Source organism: Macrotis lagotis, chromosome 1 (genome assembly GCF_037893015.1).
Source record: "Macrotis lagotis isolate mMagLag1 chromosome 1, bilby.v1.9.chrom.fasta, whole genome shotgun sequence".
NCBI classification, from domain to species: domain Eukaryota; kingdom Metazoa; phylum Chordata; class Mammalia; order Peramelemorphia; family Peramelidae; genus Macrotis; species Macrotis lagotis.
The window spans coordinates 249569579-249592725 of record NC_133658.1 but is presented as its reverse complement, the minus strand read 5'-3'; the positions used below and the strand labels follow the sequence as shown (position 1 = coordinate 249592725).

At 38.5% G+C, this 23147-nt stretch overlaps 1 protein-coding gene across 22 annotated transcripts in view; it reads left to right on the top strand.

Moving 5' to 3' along the window:
* ZMYND8 (zinc finger MYND-type containing 8) overlaps nucleotides 1–23147 on the top strand; it is a 148252-nt gene that overhangs the window by 61931 nt on the left and 63174 nt on the right. For 16 of the 22 annotated variants that reach the window (XM_074210179.1, XM_074210174.1, XM_074210172.1 and 13 more), the window contains 2 exons: nucleotides 13769–13917; nucleotides 22043–22261. In XM_074210179.1, the coding sequence (XP_074066280.1) occupies nucleotides 13769–13917; nucleotides 22043–22261 (368 nt within the window). Of the gene's footprint in view, nucleotides 1–4764; nucleotides 6304–7808; nucleotides 8444–13768; nucleotides 13918–22042; nucleotides 22262–23147 lie in introns of those variants that run through there. The other 6 variants (XM_074210184.1, XM_074210168.1, XM_074210177.1 and 3 more) reach the window with 3 other exon arrangements.

Genomic DNA, 23147 nt, shown 5'->3' with positions numbered 1-23147 from the left:
GCTCATCATCTAAGGCGAAAGATTGCAGGAAAATGACTAGGTTCAAACAAGCTAAGTGCAGGATCAATCTAAGGTAATGAGCAAGAAAGTCTAGCTGTAGAAGGTGGGATTTTATTTGGAACTTGAAGGAACTCAGGGAAGGCAGGAGGCAGAGATGGAGTTGGGGGGTGGGGATTGGTCCAGGGATGAAGGACAAGCAGTGTAGATTCCTGCAGTTGGGAGATGATGGGTAGTGTGTTGTTCAAGTAACAGCAAGGAGAGAGAGAGAGAGAGAGAGAGAGAGAGAGAGAGAGACAGACAGACAGACAGACGTGTGTGTGTGTGTGTGTGTGTGTGTGTAAGAAGACTATAAAGGTGGTAGAAGGCAGGTTAGGAAGAGTTTTGTATATAGACAGAGGATTTGATATTTGATCCTAGAAATGCTAGGGAACCCTTGGGAGTTTTTTGGAATTGGGACAGAAAGCAATGTAGTTAGATTTGTTCTTTAGGAAGGTCACTAACTCCTGAGTCCAACTGCATTGATAGAGGGAATTTCCTCACTTGGGCTTTGCTTTGCCATTGTTGCCATTGAAACCACCAGTTAAGTCCCTGTCTCTTTCCTAACCTCTAGTCATATGATAGAAGCTCTCCTTCCTGATTCTAATTCCAGGGCTTTTTCTAGTGGATTTTTGGGTCTCACTATTGTTCTGAAAATGATTTCTTTAAAAACTTTATTTTTAGTATTCTTGTAAAAAATTTTTGATTTCAAATTCTCTCCCTTCTTTTTTTGGGAAGATGAAATAGAAAAAGAAGAAAAATTTTTGGAGACAATTGAGGTTAAGTGACTTGCTTGGAGTCACACAGCTAATAAGAGAATGAGGTCAGATTTAAATTCTTGTTTTCCTGACTTCAGAAATGGCGCTCTCTATCCACTGTACTACTTAACTGCCCCTAGAAAATGAATTTTTAAAAATTTTTTATCTTAATAGTATTTGTTTTTAATTTCATGTAAAATAGTTTTCAATATTCATTTTTGTAAAATTTTGAGTTCCAAATTTTTTCTCTCTCCCTTCTTTCCCTCTCCCCTCCCTAAGACAGTTTACATCATGGTAAACATAGGAAAGTGAATTTTTTAAAGGTAAATTTGAGGTTACCCTTTTGGAAGCAGTCAAGCCACAAGCAGTTATGAAATAACTTGTATGTATCTGATTTGGGAATAGAAATATAAAGAATAAAACAATCCCTGCCCTCAGGAGTTTGTATTCCAGACTGTTGGGTGTCAGGTAAATAGAGCTCTGGGTCAGGGAGTCAGTAAGATTTGAGTTCAGATTTGACCTCAGGTACTTATAAGCTGTGAGACTCATAAGTAAGTCACTTAATCTCTGAGTGTTTGTTTCCTCAACTATAAAATGGGATGATGATGATGATGATGATGATGATGATAATACTAATTGTATTAGTGGTAATACTAGCATTTATTTCCCAGTTATAAGGATCAAGTGACACAATATTTGAGAAGTTCTTAGCACATACATAATACATATATGGATGATTGTCCTTTGTTCTGAAAAAGACCATGACATCAGGGAGGTGAAGCCATGACATAAACGATATGATCAGGATGACTAGAGATAGCCCTGGATGTGAGGCATTCAAAGTTAAATGACTTGTCCAAGGTCACACAACTAGGAAGTGTCTTGAGTCTAGATTTTAATTCTGGGTCTTTTGACTTAGAAGCCAGTGCTCTATCCACTGTCCCATCTAGATGAACATAGAAGGCATTCATTAAATCACTATTCCCTCCTCCCATCGATGGAGTCAGTACATAATTATGCTATCTCTACTTCCATGCCCCAAAACATTTTGGAACAAAGGAGTTTCAATTTTTGAACCTGTCCCCAAATGGGCTGTTGATAGCTTCCTTACCTACATAATAGTTAATTCTCTTCCTTTTAATTTTTTCTTTCTTTGTGAAGTCTTAATGGAAAGAGCAGGATGCCTGGAGCCCATGGGATGGCTCTAGTCCCTGATATTAAATCACCTTAGACATGCCCATTTCCCAACCTTAGTTGTCCTCCTTGGGAAAATGAGACAGTGTTAGATTTGTCTCTGGAACCCCCTTCCCCTTCTGACATTGTATGTTTTAAAGTATCTAGTGGCACATAAAAGACTGACATTGGAGTCAGAAAGATCTGAGTTCAAATCTTGTCTTAGAACATTGTTCTGGCTGTGTGACCTGGTCAAGTCAAGCACTATCTCTCTCAGTTTCCTCATCTTTAAAATGAGGACAATATAGCTCCTGTCTCCTAGAGTTATGAGGATTAAATAAGATAATATTTTAAAAACACTTTGCAATTTTTAAGGCTCTATGTAAAAGTTAGTTTTTGTTGTTATAATTATATTGTTATAATAACAATATTATTGTTATTATTGTCTTCTTCCAGTTTTTTTCCTTAAGGTTTTTAGGATTCTTTCATATTTCTTGACTGTACTTGATCAGGCAGAAATTCTAACCCTCTTTATTGTTGCTTCTTTACTTTGAAAATCTTCAAGTTGCCATAGCTCAGGATTCCAAGGGGAACAAAAACTGGGAGAATGCATTCCTCAGACTTAATTGTGTGTTCAGAATGGAAATGGGCATTAATCATTAACAAATATTCACTAACCACCTGCTTTTCAGTGTTAGGAACAGGTGGAAATGCAGAGGAATAAGACTGTTTCCAGAAGTCATTTATAGCTTATTTTCCTTGCTGCTCCCCAGGTAAGGCATTCAAAAATAAGATTCAGAGCCAGAAAGAACCTCAGAGGCTGTTTAGTTCAGTCCTCTCATTTTCACAGATGGGAAAACTGAGGCCAAGAGGTTAAATCACTTGTCCAAGATCCTATAGGACTGCTAAGTGTCAGTTGAGGCATTTTAAATCCAGATCTAGGGTTCTTTCTATTACACTGCTGTTTTCCATCTCCCTGCCTTTGAACTATAGGCTGTCTTTTTTTTTTCTCGCAATGCTCTTCCTTTTTATTTCCTCTTTTTATTTTTGGAAGCAATTGGGGTTAAGTGACTTGCTCAGGGTCACACACTAATGTCTTGAGGATGGATTTGAACTCATGTCCTCCTGACTCCAGGGCCTTGCTCTATCTACTGCTAGCTTTCCTACTCTTTATCCCCCATTAATGCTTCTGTTCTTCAAGGCTCAAATAGCCAATAATAAGAACAACAATAACAAAGTGCTACCTGCTAATCCAACCCCGATTCTCCTGGTTGCTGGTGTCTTCACCTTAAAAAATTGCTTTCTATTTGTTTATTACCTATCTTGCATTTGTTCATCTGTGAACCTTTTGTTTCCCAGAAGTAGAATTGTAACTTATTTGAAGGTAGCAACTATTTTGTCTTTTCATTCTCTAGGACCTAGCAAGTGCCTGGCATATTATTGGCTTTTAATAAAGACTTGTTGAGACTAGAGTAATAACTGTAGAACACAAATGAATATGCAGTTTTAATGTTGAATAGCATATCCCACAGTCTTTCATATCCTATTTTTATTAAAAAGAGAAGACTAATTATTTTTTTAAAACCACAAATTACAAATTTGTATCAGGTTATTTGGATCCTTCTCCATAATTGCTATTTAAATAGTGGTAAAGATGACCATGCAGTTGTATATTGCTGTAGTTTCTTCCTTCTTAGCATCTACTACAAACCCTTGCCTATAGTAGATTGTAGATGTTTGAAATGAATGGAATTAAGTGAAGTTCTAAACCAGAGGAGTTCCCTTTGATTCTTCCTGTTTTATGGATATGTAATTTGAAGTGTAAAGTTGAAATGACTTGTTTTGCAATCAACCAGCTGTTAAGGGGCCAAGCTGGAATTGGAACCCAGGTCTTATGATGTCCACCTTTTCTTTTGTGCAGTAGTTTCTCTTTAAAGGAGGTAGAGAATTCCTATTTTTGTTGTTTATCCTAAATTCTTTTTTTTTTGTTGTTTTGTTTTTGCAAGACAATGGGGTTAAGTGACTTGCCCACAGTCACACAGCTAGGTAATCATTAAGAGTCTGAGCTTAGATTTGAACTCAGGGTCCTCCTGACTCCAGGGCCAGTGCTCTATCCACTGTGCCATCTAGCCACCCCCATTCATCCTAAATTCTTGAAGAGGACCACTGACATCATGATGGGTGAAGAGTTTTCATATAATAATGATAATAATAATCAGTGTTTACATTTTAATAGTGATTGACATTACTTAACTTGGGAAGTATCAATTATTATTATCTACATCGTTTTGGAGTAGAGGAACTAAGGTCAAGAGAAATTAATTTTACTTCTAACTTTTAATTTACAGATTATGCAAAAGGCACTCTGTTTTAGATTGTCCTGGATTCTTTTGTTGACCTGTCTTTCCTGATTTCCTTGAAGGCCCCAGTTAATCATACCACCCTTGGAAAGAAGCCTTCTCTGTCCTTAATCTCCTCTCAGGATTATCTTCAGTTTATTCTATAGGTCTCTTGTTGCTCCTTGAGGGCAGGGAGTGTCTTTTGCCTATCTTTGTTATCTCCCATACCCATTCCTGTGTCTAGTATATATAGTAGGAGCTTAATAAAAAGGCTTCTTGACTTACATAGCTAGAAAGTTTAACTCATTGTGGTTTACTGTACACCATGAAAAGATCTTTCCCACTCAAGGGAATAAATAAAGTGAGATTAGAGATGAGATGGGTGAAACATCTCTAGGTCCCTTTTAGAAAATATCTTTGGTGGGGTGGCTAGGTGGCACAGTGGATAGAGCGCCGGCCCTGGAGTCAGGAGGACCCTGAGTTCAAATGTAAGCTCAGACTCTTAATGATTACCTAGCTGTGTGACTGTGGGCAAGTCACTTAACCCCATTGCCTTGCAAAAAAAAAGAAAAGAAAATGTCTTTGGCAAGGGGGGTAGGCTTTGGGAAAGCAATGTCTTGGGCATAACATGGTCCATGATTTCCTCTTCACATAAAGAATCACTGGCCCCTCTTTTCTCACCTCCTCTCCCCTTACTTTTCACCTTTCTTTGACTTCCCGCCTTCCCCCTTTATTCCTTAAAGAACAAAATCTTTTTTCTCCATTTGTATTCTTGCTTTATTTTAACTGTCTGTCATGTACTTTCCAATGTTGCTAGCAGTGAGCCACAAACAGAAGTTTGTATTTTCCCAAAATCTAGGAGCCCCTAAGCAGTTGAGGAATACAAGAGGAATCCTGTCAGCCAGATAGTTACACTCCAAAACTAGTGAACTTGAGAATTATTTGTAAGCAGGTATTTTAAAAGCCGAAGGAAACCAGTTGTACAGCATTTTCTTCACTGTGATTTGGCCTGACTTTAAGTACTTTTTTACATGTAAATAAATTGAACTGAGCCAGACCTGCAGGGCACAAGCTGAAATAATAAGGACTGCATGTATCTGGGATTTGGGGAGGCCCTTTATTTTGCATGTAAAATTCCACCCAACCTGGCACTGCCCCAACCAGGAAATTCCTGTAGAGATGTCCCCCTAGTTTCCTAAGGCTTCATCCTAAAAGAGATTAGAGACCTGGCCAAAAAACCTCTTTCATTATGGTCTAGCAATTGTCCAGAAGGGCCCTGAATTCATTTGCAAATCAGCCTCATTTCCCCAGACTTGCTGCAGCTTCTGTGTTGCAAAGCTGGTTCTGGTGTTTTCACCTTTTGCATGTGAATATACCCCTTAATAGCTTTCTGACCCTGGGTGGTGTGGGCTGGGTCCTCGCTGTTCCTTCCAGTTCCTGTTGGCTGACTTTCCAGCGGAAGAAGCTCCTTTGGGTTACATTCTGAGAGTGCACAAGATGGTGCCCTTTTCCTAACTAGCATGGCCGAGAGACATGCCATATTTACAGAACTATTGATCATGCTGCAGCTCTTCCTTGCATTAATGAGCAGGACAGTTTATATTTTGTTGCATTTGGTACAAACAGGCCTGTTGCTGTGAATTGCAACAAAGACTTTAATCTGAGCTGAACTGCTGTCATGTTTGATAGATTACTGCTATAGCAAATATCTATAAACGGCTTTGGTGGGCTAGGCCACTTCAGCTGCACTGTACACAGGAGATTGCAAAGAGGTGGTGGGATTCAAGCACCAGTGGGGAACCTAATAAGAGAAAGCAGTCGCAGCAATAGGAGGAGATAACTCCCAGCCTCTCCTTTCCCTCCTCCTCCCTGGGAGAGGCCTTCTCACTAATAACAAGCCAGCCGGGGAAAAAGCCTGCAAGCAGAAGCCTCTTGAAAGCCCTCCTCTGATGTGGCTGTGCCTGCTGACCATCACCCATCTAAATTTTAAATGGCTGGTAAGTGCTTTTTCACTGGGTTTTGGGTTTCTGGCCTTCTGGGCTTTGAATTTATATTTTCCTCTGGATCCTGTCCCTGCCCTCCCCCTTAGTTACAGATTTCCTAAGGTCTGCTTCACATTTGGGAATTGACTCTTTCTCCATACTCCAACCCTGCTAGAAGCCTCAGGAGCTTCATTGATCTCCATGAGAATTTCACATGGAAAAGGAGGAGGCCCCTGAGTTCAAGGCTTGGGTGGGTTGGAGATCAGTTAGATCTCTTCTGGAAATAGATGTGCCCAGCCAGGAGAGATGGCTTTTTACAAGCTTATTTGGGGGGCCCTAAATAAAAACCCCCATTTCCAGATACATATGTATATCTAGTTTCAGAGATTGTGAAGGCTGTGATAAAGGATGGCTTTCTAAAATAGCTCCTGTTTAATGGGATTTGGTTCTTTTTGAAATATCTAGGATTATAGTGTAGAAAATCAGGGCTTCCTAAAGAACTGTAAGTCTCCAGGTTTTTGCACGTGTTTAACTTGGCTGGGGCCTGCCTTCTCTTTGGGGCTTTGTCTCTCCCCATGCTTTCCCCGCCTCCCTCCACTCACCCCTCCCCCCTTTTCTGTTTTTTTTTTCCTTCCCCCAGGCATTTCTGGGGTTTTGGTTCATTATAGTTTTAGTATTGGCTTGGGAGGTTTCTGTTGCTTCTAAGTAGCATGTCCTGTTTGGGTACCCTGCTCTCTGGGTCTTAAAAAATGCTTTGAAATTATTAACTGTTTTCTGCTTTGTTGCCCTAGAGAACAGCATGTGGTGATGTTTGAAGTAGGCAATGGAGAGTGTTAGCAATTACCCCAAGTGCAATCTTTTCATTTAGACCTGATGGCCCAATAATATCTGGGTTCTGTGCTTTTACTCTGGCGTCATCCTGGGGACAGTGCTTTCCTGTCAATGGAGTGTGTTTGTAAATAGATTGAGCAGCCCTGAAGGCTTTCCTGTCTTCATTTTGTCATCTCTGGGTCATCCATTTTCAAAAGATGGGCTCCTAGTTTTAAGTGTGGACCTGGTACTTGGTGGAACTACTTCAGAATGATGGATAGAAGGTAAACTGGGTTGCTTGCATCTGGTAAAGCTCATGCTTGCAATGGAGGGAAAATAGAAACTCAGAATATGAAAAATGGAAAGTCTCCTAGAGAATTCTTTTTAACTGTGAAATTTAAATATGTTAATTCAGTAAAATATAATTGTATCGTATAGTGGAAAATGTGTTTGGTGGTAAGAGTTTGATTCAAAAACTCAAGTCCTTTCCTCCAAATTAGAGGTGATCTTATCTACCTCTTAAGTCCCCTTCCCGCCCTGAATCTAAATTTTTTTTCAAAGAATAGACTTTAAAAGAGGCCTGGTCAGTAAACAAGTTAAGGTCTCACAAATTGTGGCTTAGAGCCAGGTCTGTTCCGCCATATTAATAGCAACTGTCTTTGACACTTTTCCTCCTTCCCTCCCCCACCCCCCCACCCCCTCCAGTGATTTCAATAGCTACTTGTTATCATCCTTTTTTTATCCAGGATTATTACTGGCTACCACATAGGAGATAATCCAGACAATTGTGCTGTCAACAGCATTAAGGAATTTAAGACAACCAAAAATCTACTACAGGCCCAGGGCCGTGAGTGGTAATCACTAGGCCTGTCTTTTCCAGCCTGAGAGACTAAAACAATTCCCAGTAATGATGCGTCATTTCCTGGGCTGGATAGCTAAGAGCTCTGAGGAGTCTGTGTGTGATCCCAGAGGCGGATGTGGGGGAAGGAATGCCCGATGGTCAATGAAATGGAGGTGTCTGCTATAGATCTGAAGGGAGCTGTGTGTACTAGGAGCCTGATATATGAGCTGCACAGGGCCTGCTTGTAAGGAAAAGCAAGCAAATGCTGCTTCAGTATAGGAACCAGGGGAAAAATGTATATTTTGGAACATACATTGGTGTTCTGTCCTGGTTCAGATTTGAACAGGCTCATGTTAACACCATTTAAATGCAACAAGAAGAACAAAACCAAACCAATCCAGCTCTATTAATCAAAAACCCAGCAGTACTCACGTTCCTCAACCACATACAACAGAGAGAGAAGAGTAAAGAACAAAGGAGCCGAGATGCCGTTGGAGCGAGATGGTGAATGTGTTTTTTAACACTAATTCCCTTGCCCTCTTTAGCTGAGGGGGAGAAGAATCTTTGCTTTGGGTCAGAAGTGGAAGGTTTTGCAAGATTACACTGTTAATGATTGGGGGGTTGATGTTAGGCCTTTTAGAAAGTCAAGGCTTTATTTAAGTTTGAAAAGAGCATTTGGGAATGAAATTGTGCTTTTTAATGAAGGCTGTTTCTGGTCTCAGTGCTGGAGCTAATCTCACATGACTGTCTCTTCTTCCAGTTAGTACTCCATACCCAACAGGCTTTCCAGATTCATGAGATAGTGTTTGAATGTTGTCAGGGGAAAATATTCTGTCTCATCCTGCTTTCTCCATGCTGTGTCCCTGAGTCATTCTTTTTAGAAGTAGCACCTCCTACACATTAACACTTTCTGAGTGTGTTAATGATATATATATGTATGTGTGTATACATGTATGTATCTATACATATATGATGTGTATGCACATTTTACATATGTGTGTATATATACATATATATGTGCACATATACATATAATATGTATAGGGTGGCACTAGACCTGTAAGTAATCAGAAATTTCTCTAGGATGAAAGCACTTTGATCCCTGCAATCTACCTTTTCTCAGTTTTCTCAACTGTAAAATGGGGTTGATAATAATAGCAAGATCAAATTAGAGAATATTTGTAAAGGTTTTAGCAAAGTGACTGGTGTGTAGTAGGTGATTTATAAATATTAAGCTATTATTATTAAATGTAATAGTCTTTGGGCTTGGCCAGGGTCTCAGAGTCTGTGTTTCTGTCAGAGGATGTATTTGAACTGAGACCATCCTGGCTGTGAGTACTGCTCTCTATTCATCTATTCTCTCAAATATGGTTTAAAAATTCTTTTTTGGGGATGGGGAAGGGAGAAGGTGATCAGGGGGAAGCAAACTGTGAGCACAAAGCAGAACCCCATCATTCATGCCAGAATAGAACTTCTTTTGGCTAGAGGTAGTTTCTTTTCTAGTACTGGCCCCTGACCTATAGTAAGCACTTAATAAATATCTGTCAAAAGGAATCAGTAGTGATAAAGTGCCTACTATGGGCTAAGCACTGGGGCTAGAAAGAAAGGAAATCCTCCCTGTGAAGTAGGGGCTACACATATCATCTTCATTTTACAGATGAAAACCTAAGTCTCAAAGGGTGAACTAGTTTGTTCGTGGTTGCATAAGCTAAAAAGTGTCTGAGATGGAATTTGAACCCAAGGTCTACAGATTCCTAGTTCAACATTCGATCTACTGAGAGGGCAGCTAGTGATAGAGTGAAAATGATTTTGTAATTGTGGTCAGGAGATATGGGTTTTATAGAGAAGAATATCAAGGCGCAGAAAACCCTTTCCAATGTCCCCTAAAGTCATAGATAGAATGTTGGATCTGTTCAGGGCCTAGGATCTGACCCTTATTAACTCTCACACCTTGGGTAAACCTGTGTGCATTTTAAAGTTTCCTTATTTATATTTTTTAGGGGAGGATGAATGAAGGGGTATGTACTTCTGAAGGCATGCTTTTCATCCTTGTCTTTCTATCTCCAAGGCCAGCAGCTCTCAACTAGAACGATTTATCTACAACTATTCTTGGTATAGGTTCTTTTTCTTTGGAGGTCTTCAAAATAAAAACTGAATAACTCTTGAAACATTTTTTTTTAAAAGCATTTGAGGGGCGGCTAGGTGGCATAGTGGATAAAGGACCAGCCCTGGAGTCAGGAGTACCTGGGTTCAAATCCGGTCTCAGACACTTAATAATTACCTAACTGTGTGGCCTTGGGCAAGCCACTTAACCCCATTTGCATTGCAAAAACCTAAAAAAAAAGCATTTGAAATAATGTTTCATTTTATACCTCCTTCTATGTATGGCATCTGTGTGACCTGGATTTTTCTAGTGTAGTGCTGATTATAAGAAAAGCAAGTGTGTTTTTAATGACATTTTCTAAAGGGAACAACCTTTGTCAGATTATATTTCCTGATTATTAGTAAAAAAAAAAAGGGGGGGTGCCTAGTTTGCGCAGTGGCTAGAGCACTGGCCCTGAAGTCAGGAGTACCTGAGTTCAAATCCAACCTCAGACACTTAATAATTACCTAGCTGTATGGCCTTGAGCAAGCCTCTTAACTCTGTTGCCTTGCAAAAAGAAGAAAAAGAAAAGGCCATTATATCTCTAAGACATCTTAATTCAACAGAGAAATCTTCTAAAAAAGCTCCTTAGTTTTTTTCCCAAATAGCTTTCATTTTTGGTTCATGGTTATTGACAGATGTGTGACCTATTAAATTTCTACTCTTCTGATAACAGGTGCCTCATCCCACTCCAGTGGGAATTGCTTGTGTTTGTAACTTGAAATAGAATTGGCCCTAAAGGCCCTTAAGATAAGAACTTAGTCTTAGAATATGCATATATGTCACAAGTACCTTCTTTCTTTGGTGCATTACTTTACTCTATATAACCTGAATTAGATATCTCTTGGGCCTTTCCACAGATCCAAAAGTTATTTGATTTTACGTTCTTTATAGTTTGGTTTTTTTTTTTTTTTGAATCATTTGTTCACCTGAAATTGGGAGGGTAGTAGGGAACAGAGACTGAAAGAGAGATAGAAACAAAGAGACAGAGAGGAAAAGGAAGTGAAGGAAGAGGTAGGAAGGAGAGAGAGAAAAAGAGGGAAATAGGGACAGGAGGGATAGTGTCTAATCTCATTTTCTCCTCCTTTTCATCCATAGGTAAAATAGCTTAATCAGTTATTAGAGAAGACACTAAGCAGTGATTATTTAATGGGAAGGACAAACCTGCCCGAAACTGATTGTTAGGTTTATAGTTTAAGGACTGAAGGACTTTACAATTAATTTAATTAAACTCCCTTTGCCCTGTTTTAAAGATGAGGACCTGAAATGAGGGAGTTGACTGAATTTGAATTATCTCTTAAGATCTCACTCAATTTTTAGGGGTAGCTAGGTGACTCACTGGTTCTGGAGACAGGCCACTTGAGTTAAAAAGTGACCTCAGGCACTTACTAACTTGAACTCTAATGCCTCCTCCTCCCCTGGTCTCCCCCCCCAAAAAAAAAAATAAAAGGAAGAAAAAAGATCTCATCCAACTCCAAATTCTTTGATTCTTTCACCTGGCTTTGGAGAGAATCTCCTTATAATGACCTGCCTTTTCTAGTCAGCAGAGTGAATTGATACTAAGCTAGGAAAATCTAAATTCCTGTTTTACCTCACCCACACAATAGCTGTATGATCCTTGGCAAGTCACATTTCCTTTTCTGTAAAAAGGGAATGATAATGGCATCTACCTTACATATTTAACCGAGGGAACAAATGATAGAACATAAGGGTTTTGCAAACCTAAAGTGCTGTCTAGCTATTATTAACCCTTAGATTGTGAGCTTCTTGAAAAATAGAGATTTTTTTTTCCTTTTTTTTAGCCTTTCTTTGTATCCTCAACACTTAGCATAGAGCTTATCACCCTGTAGATGCTTAACAAACACACTTGTTGATTTGACTTGACTCTGGGAGTTGATCAGAATGACTATCAGCTCAGAGAGGCAAGTAGTCCTCAATGAGTCACAAAGAAGCTTTTTCATTACTCATCCACCCAAGTGACTTGGTTGCTGTTTCTTCAGAGGGCTTTCTTTGGCAGGATGCTATTAGAAATTTTACCTTAGAATCACATTTTGCTGGGTTGCCCAGTTTTCAGAGTGGTGTCATGCACTATTTTTGTTTAGAAAATGATAAAAGTTGTTTTGCACAGACTGAAAGATCTTTCCTGAGCTGCCATTATGTGATTATCTTTTCCTAAAAATAATTTTTATATTTTGTTATTCTGTATTTGTGAACACCCACAAATACAATCATATCCATAATCAATGATCCGAGAGGATTACTCATGGAACTATAAATCTAATTCTATTATGAACACTTTACTTAAAAAAAAAGAACATAATAAATTCATTAATTTCTAAATTGTTGTCTATGTCTCCTTTTGAATTATGATTACCTTTCCTACGGGGCCCTGATATGAATACTTAAGGCCAAAGGCCTGTCTCTGGTTAGTGCCTAGTATGTTGAAGGATTGTGTCTGAGCTGAGAGAAATATTAAGAGCTGTACTTAAGGCAGGCTTCTAGTTACATTTTTTGGGAGGCAGTGATGAAACAAGAGACCTGCTTGATCCAGAGGGAAAATGGAAGGATCCTATCCTGAGGAATCAGACCCAGTTCTGAGAATCTGGAAGTGGTTTCTCTTCCTGTGGTTGTGACTTCATGGGTAGATCAATAGTGGTGGTCCTCCCTTTTGGGAAGTTCCATATTAAACACCACCCAGTTTTGGTCTGCCTAGATTGAAAGGGACACTGATACCTATCTCTGCTTGTGTGAACTTGCCTCAACTGCTAAAATTTGGGAGAAGAAATCCAGGCCACTCAATTCAGAATAATCAACATGGGATGTTCACATACCTGCCTTTGATGCTGTCATTACTCTAAATCTTTAGTAATTCTTGGCTCTTAGACTTTCCTCTCCTAAATCCTATAAGCTTGGGTTTCCCAGGATATGAGCCTGAAATACAGTGCCTAGTCATTACAGGCTGGTGGCATTAGATTGTTTCTTTCAGTGAAGGAGGTTGATTTCTGGTATGGAGTGGATTCAAGCCTATGCAGGTGAAAGTTATTGTGTGTGTTGTTTATAGGTTAGACCAGCTGCTGAAGACATTAAAAGAGATGAGGGAGAGAATGTAGGCATTTCAGATGGAAATCAGAGGTCTCTTGCCTTTTTTTTTCCCCTCCATTTAGCTTTGATGGAAAGGTTGAGAGCTGTTCTGCCTGGGAAGAGCTGCTTATTTACAACTTGATTAGGGGTGATTAGATGTGGAGAGTGGAGGAATGATGGAGAAATTGTACTTTTGATGGAAACACCAGGGAAAACTACTGTGCCCTATAAAACAGAAGACCAAGAAAATCTAACTTAGGTCCTTGGGAGTGCTTCATGCTTGAAAATAACTGTTCAGATGTTTTCAGACACAAGTTATTCACACACTCTGCAGTTTCTTATGGACTGGGTGGGGGTTAAGAGTGGGATTGGGCAGTAGTGTCCTACAGGCTAAAGAAAATGGGGAGAAGGGAATTCCTTATTATTTGTTTAGGAATGTTAAAAAAGGATATAATCTATTCTAAGCTGGGGAGGATTTTTATTTATGTAAGACTATATATTACAGTGTGTCTTTACCTTTTAAGTTTCAGATCAGCTTTAATTAATTGGGAGTGTGTGTGTGTGTGTGTGTGTGTGTGTGTGTATGTATGTGTGTATTTTTACAGATCCTGGCTCTGCTGAGCGGACGGCACAAAAAAGGAAGTTTCCCAGCCCTCCTCATTCTTCAAATGGACACTCTCCTCAAGATACATCTACCAGCCCCATCAAAAAGAAAAAGAAACCTGGTTTACTGAACAATAACAGTAAAGAGCAGGTAAAAGAAGCTCCCAAGACAACTTTGGTACTGGAAGCTATGTCACTTGTCTGTTTTTTTAAGTGTTTCTGAAACTGCAGCCTTAGCTTGCCTTGTGCTGTTTTGACTAAATTGCATCAGAAAAAAAGGGGAGGGTGCCTACCATATGACCACCATTTTTAGCAGATTTCTAAGCCTGTGTTCTCTGGATGGAGAAGTATAGAATATGAGAAGTTCAATGCTGGGGATCTTTATGCTCCCTTTTTATGCCCTCTAAGGAATAGTAGAATCCTTTATCCTCTACAATTCCCTTCATCATGTCCAAGAAAGGAAGTGGACTCTGAGGTCAGATGGTTCCTGTTGGTGGTTCTTGACTGAACCATTTTCAGATTTTTCCTTATGAGTGGTGTGTAGGAATAATTTGTCCCCTCCGGCTGAGTATGAACTCAGGATTACTTGTCCTTGGAATTAAGAAGGATTGAAATCTGTCTTTTAGAATAACATAGTCATACCCTACTGGTTCATAGGCCTTTTATTGCCTTAGATATTTTGACCTAACAGTCAGACCTCAATTCTGAGACAATAGATGATAAAGAACCCTAAACCTTGTTTCAAATCTGTAAAAGCTCATCCTTCCAGCAAGAATCCTTTTATCACTGTTACTATTAAAGAGAAAAGATGATCATTCTCTTTCCCTACCTATTCTTCCAATAGATCGCAGGGGGGAGAAGGATAAACACAAGACATGTATAATTCCCAAATTTCCCTAAGGAATCTAGATTTGATTGTTTTAATAACTCTATTTCCAGAATTACAAGGAAGGCAGCATAGTGGAAAGAACATGGTACTAAGAGTTTTGAGACCTAGTTTTTGGTTCTGCCTCTAATGAATTTTTTGAGTGACTTTTGGACCGGTCACATTTCTCCACTCTAGATCTTATTTTCTCTATCTATAAAATGAGAGGGTTGGACTTGAGGTGATCTTTAAGGTTCCTGTTATGTCTAAAGCAGATGGAACTTGACCCTCTCCATGAGAAGATAGTTTATATTCTAACCTATACTGACTTTCACTGTTGAGAAATTATTTCTTACCATTCCTCTCATGGTTGAGAAGTTATTTCCATATCCCCCATTTTTATTTTAGTGTCTATGAAAGTATCTCAGAGCTAGAAGGGATCCAGGAGGCTTAATCTAGGCCATCAGTAATTCCTTCTGTTAACATTATTGACAATCTACCATCTCCTTGAGGACCTCTAAATGGAGAAGTTTTTAGAGTCAACCATTTCACTTTTAGATAGCTGTGATTGTTAGGTAGTTTTTTTCCCCCCTTATGGCAAATTTATATCTCTTTTCTCTAATTTCTACTCCTTGCATTTTAGTTCTTCTGGAACTAATCAAGAACAAATCTAGGCTGTAGTCCACATGACAACCATTTGTCCGCTTGAAAAGTTATCCTACTAGGTCTTCTTTACCACTGTCTAAATTGTAGGCTTAACGTCTCCAGTTCTTTCAACTGTTCATCTACTTCACATTATCTTTACACTTTTAACAAATCTAGATGCCTTCCTTTGAGTTCTCTTTAGTTAATCAATGCCCTTCTTAAATGAGGGCATTCAGAATTGAATAAAGTCCTCTTAGATATGATCTGATTAGAGCAGAATACTTGGTGGGGGGGGTGGCTTTAATCTGGCCTCTCAGATAACATGAACTATTTTGTTCCCTAGCTCATTCTTTCCACCATCTTGTATTTGTGAAGTTGATATCCCCTACTAAATTTCATCTTACTCTTTTTGGATACTGACTCTCACCATCTTTTGAAAATGTTACTAGTTTTAAAGCATATATTAAGTATCCCTTTTTCTTTTTACCTTTCCCACTCTTTGGAATTCTTAATTTTAGTTTCTGGAGAGCAGCTGTTTATAAAACCAAACATTCAAATATCTCCCATCTCCTATTAAGAAATCATTTTATTGAAAAGCTGTGTATAAAATTTGACCAACTATCACATGAGACTATTGTGCCCTTATAAGTCCACATGCCTTATAGGGCCATTTTGGGAATAGATTTTATTGCATCTTTTTTGGGGAACCTGATTTTCTTCCCTATATAACATTGTAAAATAGTCATAAAGCCCACCCCAGGGAACCTTAAGAAATCATAGGAGAATTTCTATTCTGTGCCCCCCCCCCCCAAGCTGTTAAAGAAAAATAGAAAAACAAGCCCACAGTATAGTGGAAAGCATGCAGTACTTAAAATGAGAAAACCTGAATCCTGATTCTAGTTTTGTCACTAACTATAATTGTATGACCTTAGGTAAGCAGTTTCTCAGTTTAGACCTCATTTTTTTCTTCTATAAAATGAAGACTTTTGATGATAAAGGCCATCTAGGTCCACCTCAGTTCTTGACATCTTATAATATTCTTTGCATAAATTCAGGGATTTGAAATCCTTTTTTTCACAATCATATTATAAACATCCCTAAACTAATGCTCACCTGGCATATTAGCATCTAGCATATGAAAATAGATAACCCTGCAGATGTGATGGATGTCTTAGAAGCCCCTTTGTTATTGATGTGACCCATTAAAGGGGTTGGGGAAAAAAATAGAGCAATTGAAATTTTAACTCAGCAATTATCCCTGTAAGTACCACAGGTTGGAACTTGTCTATCTAATTATTTGGGTGGTGCAATAGCTATAGACAGGTGGGGGAAAGTTGTAATCCATGGGAGGCAAAGCAGCATGTTTATTATCTATTAGAGATGACTTTTTTACTTAACAGTCAATATGTTCAGGAATCAGATTAGCTATGAAAGGTAGCTGCTGCATGGTGGGATTGTTTAAGGAACAAATTCTGGGTAGCAGCTGCTGCTTAAGGAAGATATTTCAGTTCAAAAATGGACAATAAGATGGAATCTCTAGTGGCTTGCTTCCAACCTTAGTTAATCTTGGGGAAATAAAAAAATTTTTTTTCTCAACTATCAAAACATTTGCCTACATCAGAAACAAATTAAACATGTGTCCTGTTAGGCAAATTTCTTTGTCACTTATAGTTCATCCAGTTCCATTTGGCAACAAGGGAAGATTCCTGGCCTATTTTTAGCCCTTTAACTTGATGAAGGAAGCGGGGTGCAGAAAGAAAAACGAAAGCTTGCAAAACCGCAAAAACCTCTTAGAAACCTAAGTTGAGTTAAAAAAATAGTTCTGTCAGCTTGATGATAGAAGGATGTCTCTGGGCATGTCTGCTTCTCCCTTTGCCATCCTCTTCCCCTTCACAAGCTCTGACGTTGCCATGTGCCGCCGTCATTGTTGCCCGGGCAGTGCCTGCTCTTCTCCTTTTGCTTAATGCTCTCTTTTAATGCTTACCCTGTGCTCTTATGCAATGTATAAGACATTCTGTGTAAGCGAAATTGGTTTCTAATGTCAAGAGAATGTTTTTTTTTGAAGTTATTAGAAGCTCTTCTGCATCAAGTGCACCCAAAGTATGGAGGTCTTGTCTGGTGTTGCAGTAATGGTGTTGAAGATGGGAGTAAGGCGTTCTTCAAAGGGCCCTGGGTCTGGTCCTGACTGGGCAATTGATTGGCTCCTTGATCTTGACCAAATCATTTGACTCCAGTGCATCACAATGGCTTGACTACCAGAAGACAGTCACAATCTCTATTGACTTGAATGTGGGCTATTCCCATAGAGAGGCAGCATGGTATGTTGGATGGAGAGCTGGGTTGAAGTCCCACTTCTTGACACGTACCGATAGTGTGACCTTGGATAAGTCACTACACCTCTCAGTAGACCCTGGCATATCTCCAAATATAATTTGTGCAAATTGGTTGTCTTTATCATTAGGACGGAGTTTTCTCACCAGGACAAACCTATATCAGAGGTGTCAAACATGCATGTGGTGCAAACACTTATGAGTGAGGCATGAACTGAATTAAAATATAATTGATAAATATTTAATGATATAAATAAAAAATTCAATAAAGCATAGATGCCATTACATTTTAAAACTTAATATGCAGCCTGCAGGGATCTTTATATATGGGTTAGTGGGCCCCTATTTTCTATTTGAATTTGACACTACTGCTCTGTTAAGACCCTTAAGTTGCAGAAAAGTTGCATTGGTGACAACTTGAATTGGTATAGGAAATTCTGTCTCCCAGAAATTCCTTATGCCAGTTAAAATCTTAGATCTAATCACTAACCTATCCATGTATGCTAAAAATAATTATCCGAAATGACTTCAAACAGAAAAAGTTGTTTGTGTGTGTGTGTGTGTATATATATATGTGTGCATGTGTGCGTGTGTGTGTGTATAAAAATACACACACACAGACATATTTACTGTGGTTTTTTTTTAACATTTCCTTCAATTCAGATACTTCAATGATCCGTGATTTCAATAGTGTGGATATTTCTTCCACCAACTAAGATCACAACCTCTCTACACTATTAGTAAATGGTTTCATGAAGGGCTGTGGTCAAAACTTCGTCTGCGGGTAATAAGTTTCTACATACTTATTTGACTGGTTTTTGTATAGTGGACCCACAATGTGTTGTTAGGTTTATATTCAAAGTCTTTCTATCTTGTTAGGCCCTGAGAGAACTTGGACTCATCTGGCAGAGCCTTTGAGGATTCAGTATTTCCTTCTTGTCATGATGGAGAGTTGGAAGGAGTAATTGAGTGGAGGTTCAAGCTCAAAGATACTTAATTGTTTTTTTTTATCATCATATCTTTTCCTATCTTTATCACATTTTTGGTTGTTCTCTTACTCCAAGAGTTCTTAACCTGGGATCTATAAACTTGTTTTTAAAAATATATTTTGAGAACTGTATTTAATATAATATTCTTTTGTAAATCCTCCATATTTTATTTTATGGGTTTAAAAACATCCTGAGGACTCTCTCAGCTTTACCCCATACCTTCAAAGAAATTCATCATTTAAACATCATTATGTATCCCTGGTTGTCCTAAATTTTCAACTCAGTTTGGCCATTTCTGCATTAGCTTCCATGTGGAATTGCTCTGGGGATCAAAATGAAAAAGTGTTTGTGAAAGTACTTTCAAAAAACAAGGGACAGAGATAGGAACTGAACCTTTGATTTCATTCCTGGGAGCTGCTTCCAGGTAAGGAAATTACATAGTTCAGTGCAGGTTGGCAACATCTTTGCAACTTCTTGTCTCAGAGTTGTGTAGAACATTTGAGAGATTTAGTGACTTGTTCAGTGTGTATTAAAAGGAAAATTGAATCCAGATACTTTTGGGTTTTTTTAGGTCAGTTCTCTCTACTATACCCACACTGTCTCTTAGTGTGCTCTTTGTAAGTGGGAGGTGGTACCATTATCCTCATTGTTATTCTTTGATGATGTTTCTTCCAAGGGCCTAGTGTTATAGATTTAGAGCTGGAAGGGATATCAGAACTTGGCTAGTCCAATCCCTTTATTTATAAATGAGAACCCTTAAAGTTCAGAGGGTTAAGTTATTTTTGACCAAGGTCCCATTAGTGGTAAGTAGCAGAACCAACATGCAAACCAGGTCCTCTGACTTCAATTCCAGCACTCCCTCCATTGACACTCACTTGAAAAGTGGTCATCAAAAAGATAAAAAAAAAAAGACCAGGTGTTTTTTGTGTGGCTTAATAATGCTTAGGGATTTATTTATCCATTTCATAACCCTGGAGAAAGCATTTATTCTTTCTGAGCCCCAGTTATTTATTGGGTAAAACGGTGGGTCATGAACCTTATAAGGATTAACCAATAAGGATTTACTAAGTACTTAGTGATTCTGGTGGCTTGAGGTGCTTTTAGTACAGTGAAACCTTATTACAAAGTGCTCTCTCCCAACATAGATTCTTTTATATGGTCTGTCTGTCAAGCTTCCTGTAGTACAGACGTCTTCTGGGGAAGGTGTTCTCTTGTTTGTTGTCAGTGTTATTTTTCAGATCTACTGCATTGCATTCATTTAAACCTCAGTTTCTTTAACTTCATGAGTGAGGGAGAGCAGACTGCAGTAGATGACAAGATAAAGTCCCTTTGGACTCTTAACCACCTTCTATAGTTGGGTTATTTTAATTGTTTTGGTAGTTGCTACATTGGCTTCTGTTGAGTCACAATCATGGGCTGTATCAGAATTAATTTAATTGACTCAATAGAACCAGAGAATGTTGCTAGACTCCTCTTAACCATGGTCTTAACCATGGTCACATAGGAATTGTGAAAGCTGATGACTTCTTGGGACCATTGGCATCATGTCAAACAAACTTTTCAGTCTATAATTTCCATGAGCTCCATCTTGACTTGTCTGCTGGACATCTTACCTGGCTATCTCATAGGCATTTTAAGCTCAACATCTCTAAAATAAATAAAATAAAATAAAACTATCTTCCTGTCTGAAGCCAGGAGGAAGTCTTGCTTCCTCTTTCCTCACTAACTTTGCTATTTTTCTTGAGAGTATTGCCATTCTTTTAGTCACCCAAGTTCAAAAGCTAAAAGTCATCCTCTTCTCTTTACTCCCTAGATGCTCAGTTGCCAAGTCTTGTATATTGTATCTTTACTGTCTAGCTAGTATTTGTCCTCCTCTCTCCACTACCATTGCTTCCAACCTATTTCTAGCAATTACTACCTCTCACCTGGACTATTGCATCAATCTTTTAACTGGTCACCCTACATCTAATCTCTCTTTATCAACCCCTCTCCCACAAAGTGGCCAAGTTGAAAAAATTTAAAGGATAACTGATCATGCCTCTTCCCTTACATAAGAAGCATCAGTGGCTTCCTTTTGCCTCTAGAGTAAAAGCCCCACTCCAGTAAGATATTTAAAGTCCTCCATAGTCTGGCTCCAACAGTTTCTCCTCCTTACACACACACTGAGGTTGAACTTAATGTCCTTTTTGCTGTTGCTGTTACCCCATGTACACATTCCATCACTTGCATAATATTTCTTCATATTTTGAATGTACTCTCTTCTCACATTTGACTTTAATCTCTAGGTTTCTTCAAAATACAATATTGGCACCACTTCCTGCACAAGACATTTCTTGATTTCCTCTGGTTAATGTGGCTCTTTCTTCAAAATAATTTTGATTTATTATTTACATGTTTTGTTTATACTTAATTGCATACATATAGTTACCCTTAGTATAATGTAAGCTCCATGAGGGCAGGGCCTGTTTCATTATGATCTATGTATGTATCCTCAGCGCCTAACCATGCCTAATGTTGCAAAGCAATTACTTCACATGTGCTTCTTGACCTGAAGAATTGGATTATAGGCCTGTTGTGTTTGCTAGAGAAGGCCCCATGAAAGCCGTTTGGATCCTGCTTTCAGTATATCAAAGATCTGCCATTTTTTTCAGTGTGAAAAATTTCTCCACCATATTCCAGTTCAGTCTATAAATTAAAGAACTTAGAAATTTCCCTGAGTCTTAGAAAAGTTGAGTGACTTGTCCATGGTTATAGAGTTTCAGAAGTAGAATTTGAACCCAGGCCTTACTGACTCTAATTCCAGCATTCTATCCACTATGCCTTGCTGCTGCCTAAATTTAGGGTCATGGGATCATAGAACTTTGAAGGGAGCTTTGGGATTCAGCCCAAATTCTCTGATATTTTAGATCTAATACCTGAAGCTGAGAAAAGTAACTTGCCCAAAGTTGTTGATAGTCGTTGTAGTTATACCACATTAATTAAGGATGACAATTCATTGTGAACTTTAATTTATTCAAGAGGTGTGTTCCTGAATTTCTGTGACCCTCCAAAAGTATTTTGGGAATCACTATTCCCCAATTTATTGTTAATTTGAATTTTTGTCCTGTTAATCACCAACCTCTAACTTGCCTGCTTTGTAAGTTTGGATTTTCATATATTGGATTCCTAATTTCCCTGTTGTAGCCTAAAGCTGATTTACAATTAGAAATTAGAAAGCTTTTGCTCTATTTCTCATCTTCCCCCCTCATTCTCACGAATTTGGTATAATGGAAAGGCCTTATGAATACATAGGATGATGACATGATTTTAAAGCCTGAATTGATGAATGAGATTTGTACAATGTGATGTGCTGTTGTTTGTTGTTTTTGTTGTTATTGTTGTTTAGATTTCTTTTGAGAATGCAAATTTGTTTTGAAACCAAACCTGTCTTTCTTGCCTACATTTCAGTCAGAACTAAGACATGGTCCGTTTTACTATATGAAGCAGCCACTCACCACAGACCCTGTTGATGTTGTACCGCAGGATGGACGGAATGATTTCTATTGCTGGGTTTGTCATCGGGAAGGCCAAGTCCTTTGCTGTGAGCTCTGTCCTCGGGTTTATCATGCTAAGTGTCTGAAACTGACTGCGGAACCAGAGGGGGATTGGTTTTGCCCAGAATGTGAGGTTAGTTTCCAATGAAAAGTACTACTCTGCCTCCCCTCTTTTTTCTTTCCTTTTCTTCCTTTTCTTTATTATTGTCCAAATTTGGGGCAGGGGGAAGTTTTCCCCCCCATTCCACTCAAAATATTTGTGTCATTAGGTAGCTATTCTCTTTGACCATCTGCTTCAGTAGGCATGGCATCTACTGTTCTCCTGCTTTGGAATTACATTCCACTTTCTGACATAATACTACAGTCTTCTCTGGCTTTCCCTAATTTTTAACATCAAGCCTGCAAGTTTTGAAAACATCCGACAGTTATTTGTTGACTCTTTCCTTCTTTTTTTTTGCTACTACCCCTTTTGGTGGACATTTGGAATTTTCCAGCAACTATCAAGAAGAGAAGACTTATTTGTATTTTAGTAGATTTCTGATACTTCTTGTCTAATCTGAAAAACAATGATATTCATTATGGGAAAAAACTTTGAGATAGAATTTATACTAATAGCTTTCTAAACAATATCACAAGACATGGCTTCTTGTTATTGAAGAATATAACACATTAATGCTTGCTCTTCATTTTAAAAGTAGAATCTGAAACTTATAATTTGACATGAAACATCACCTGGATCCCAAAGCAAATCAAATTTTGGGTCTTTGTTAATATAGAAGTATCATTTGATTGATGTTTTGGGAAATCACCTTCTTCCTTTGCTTCTATTAATGCAAATGATGACAACCAGATTCTTTTATCTATTCTTCAACCTACTTTTTTTTTTTTTAAAGGAAAATGCTAAAGAAAAGACTTTGCTTTTTAATCATCAAAATCAAGAGTGGGTCTGGAACTTCCTCCCTTCTTTGATTTGAACCTTGTCTTGAATACTACTTGTAAATTGTATAATGGAACATGGA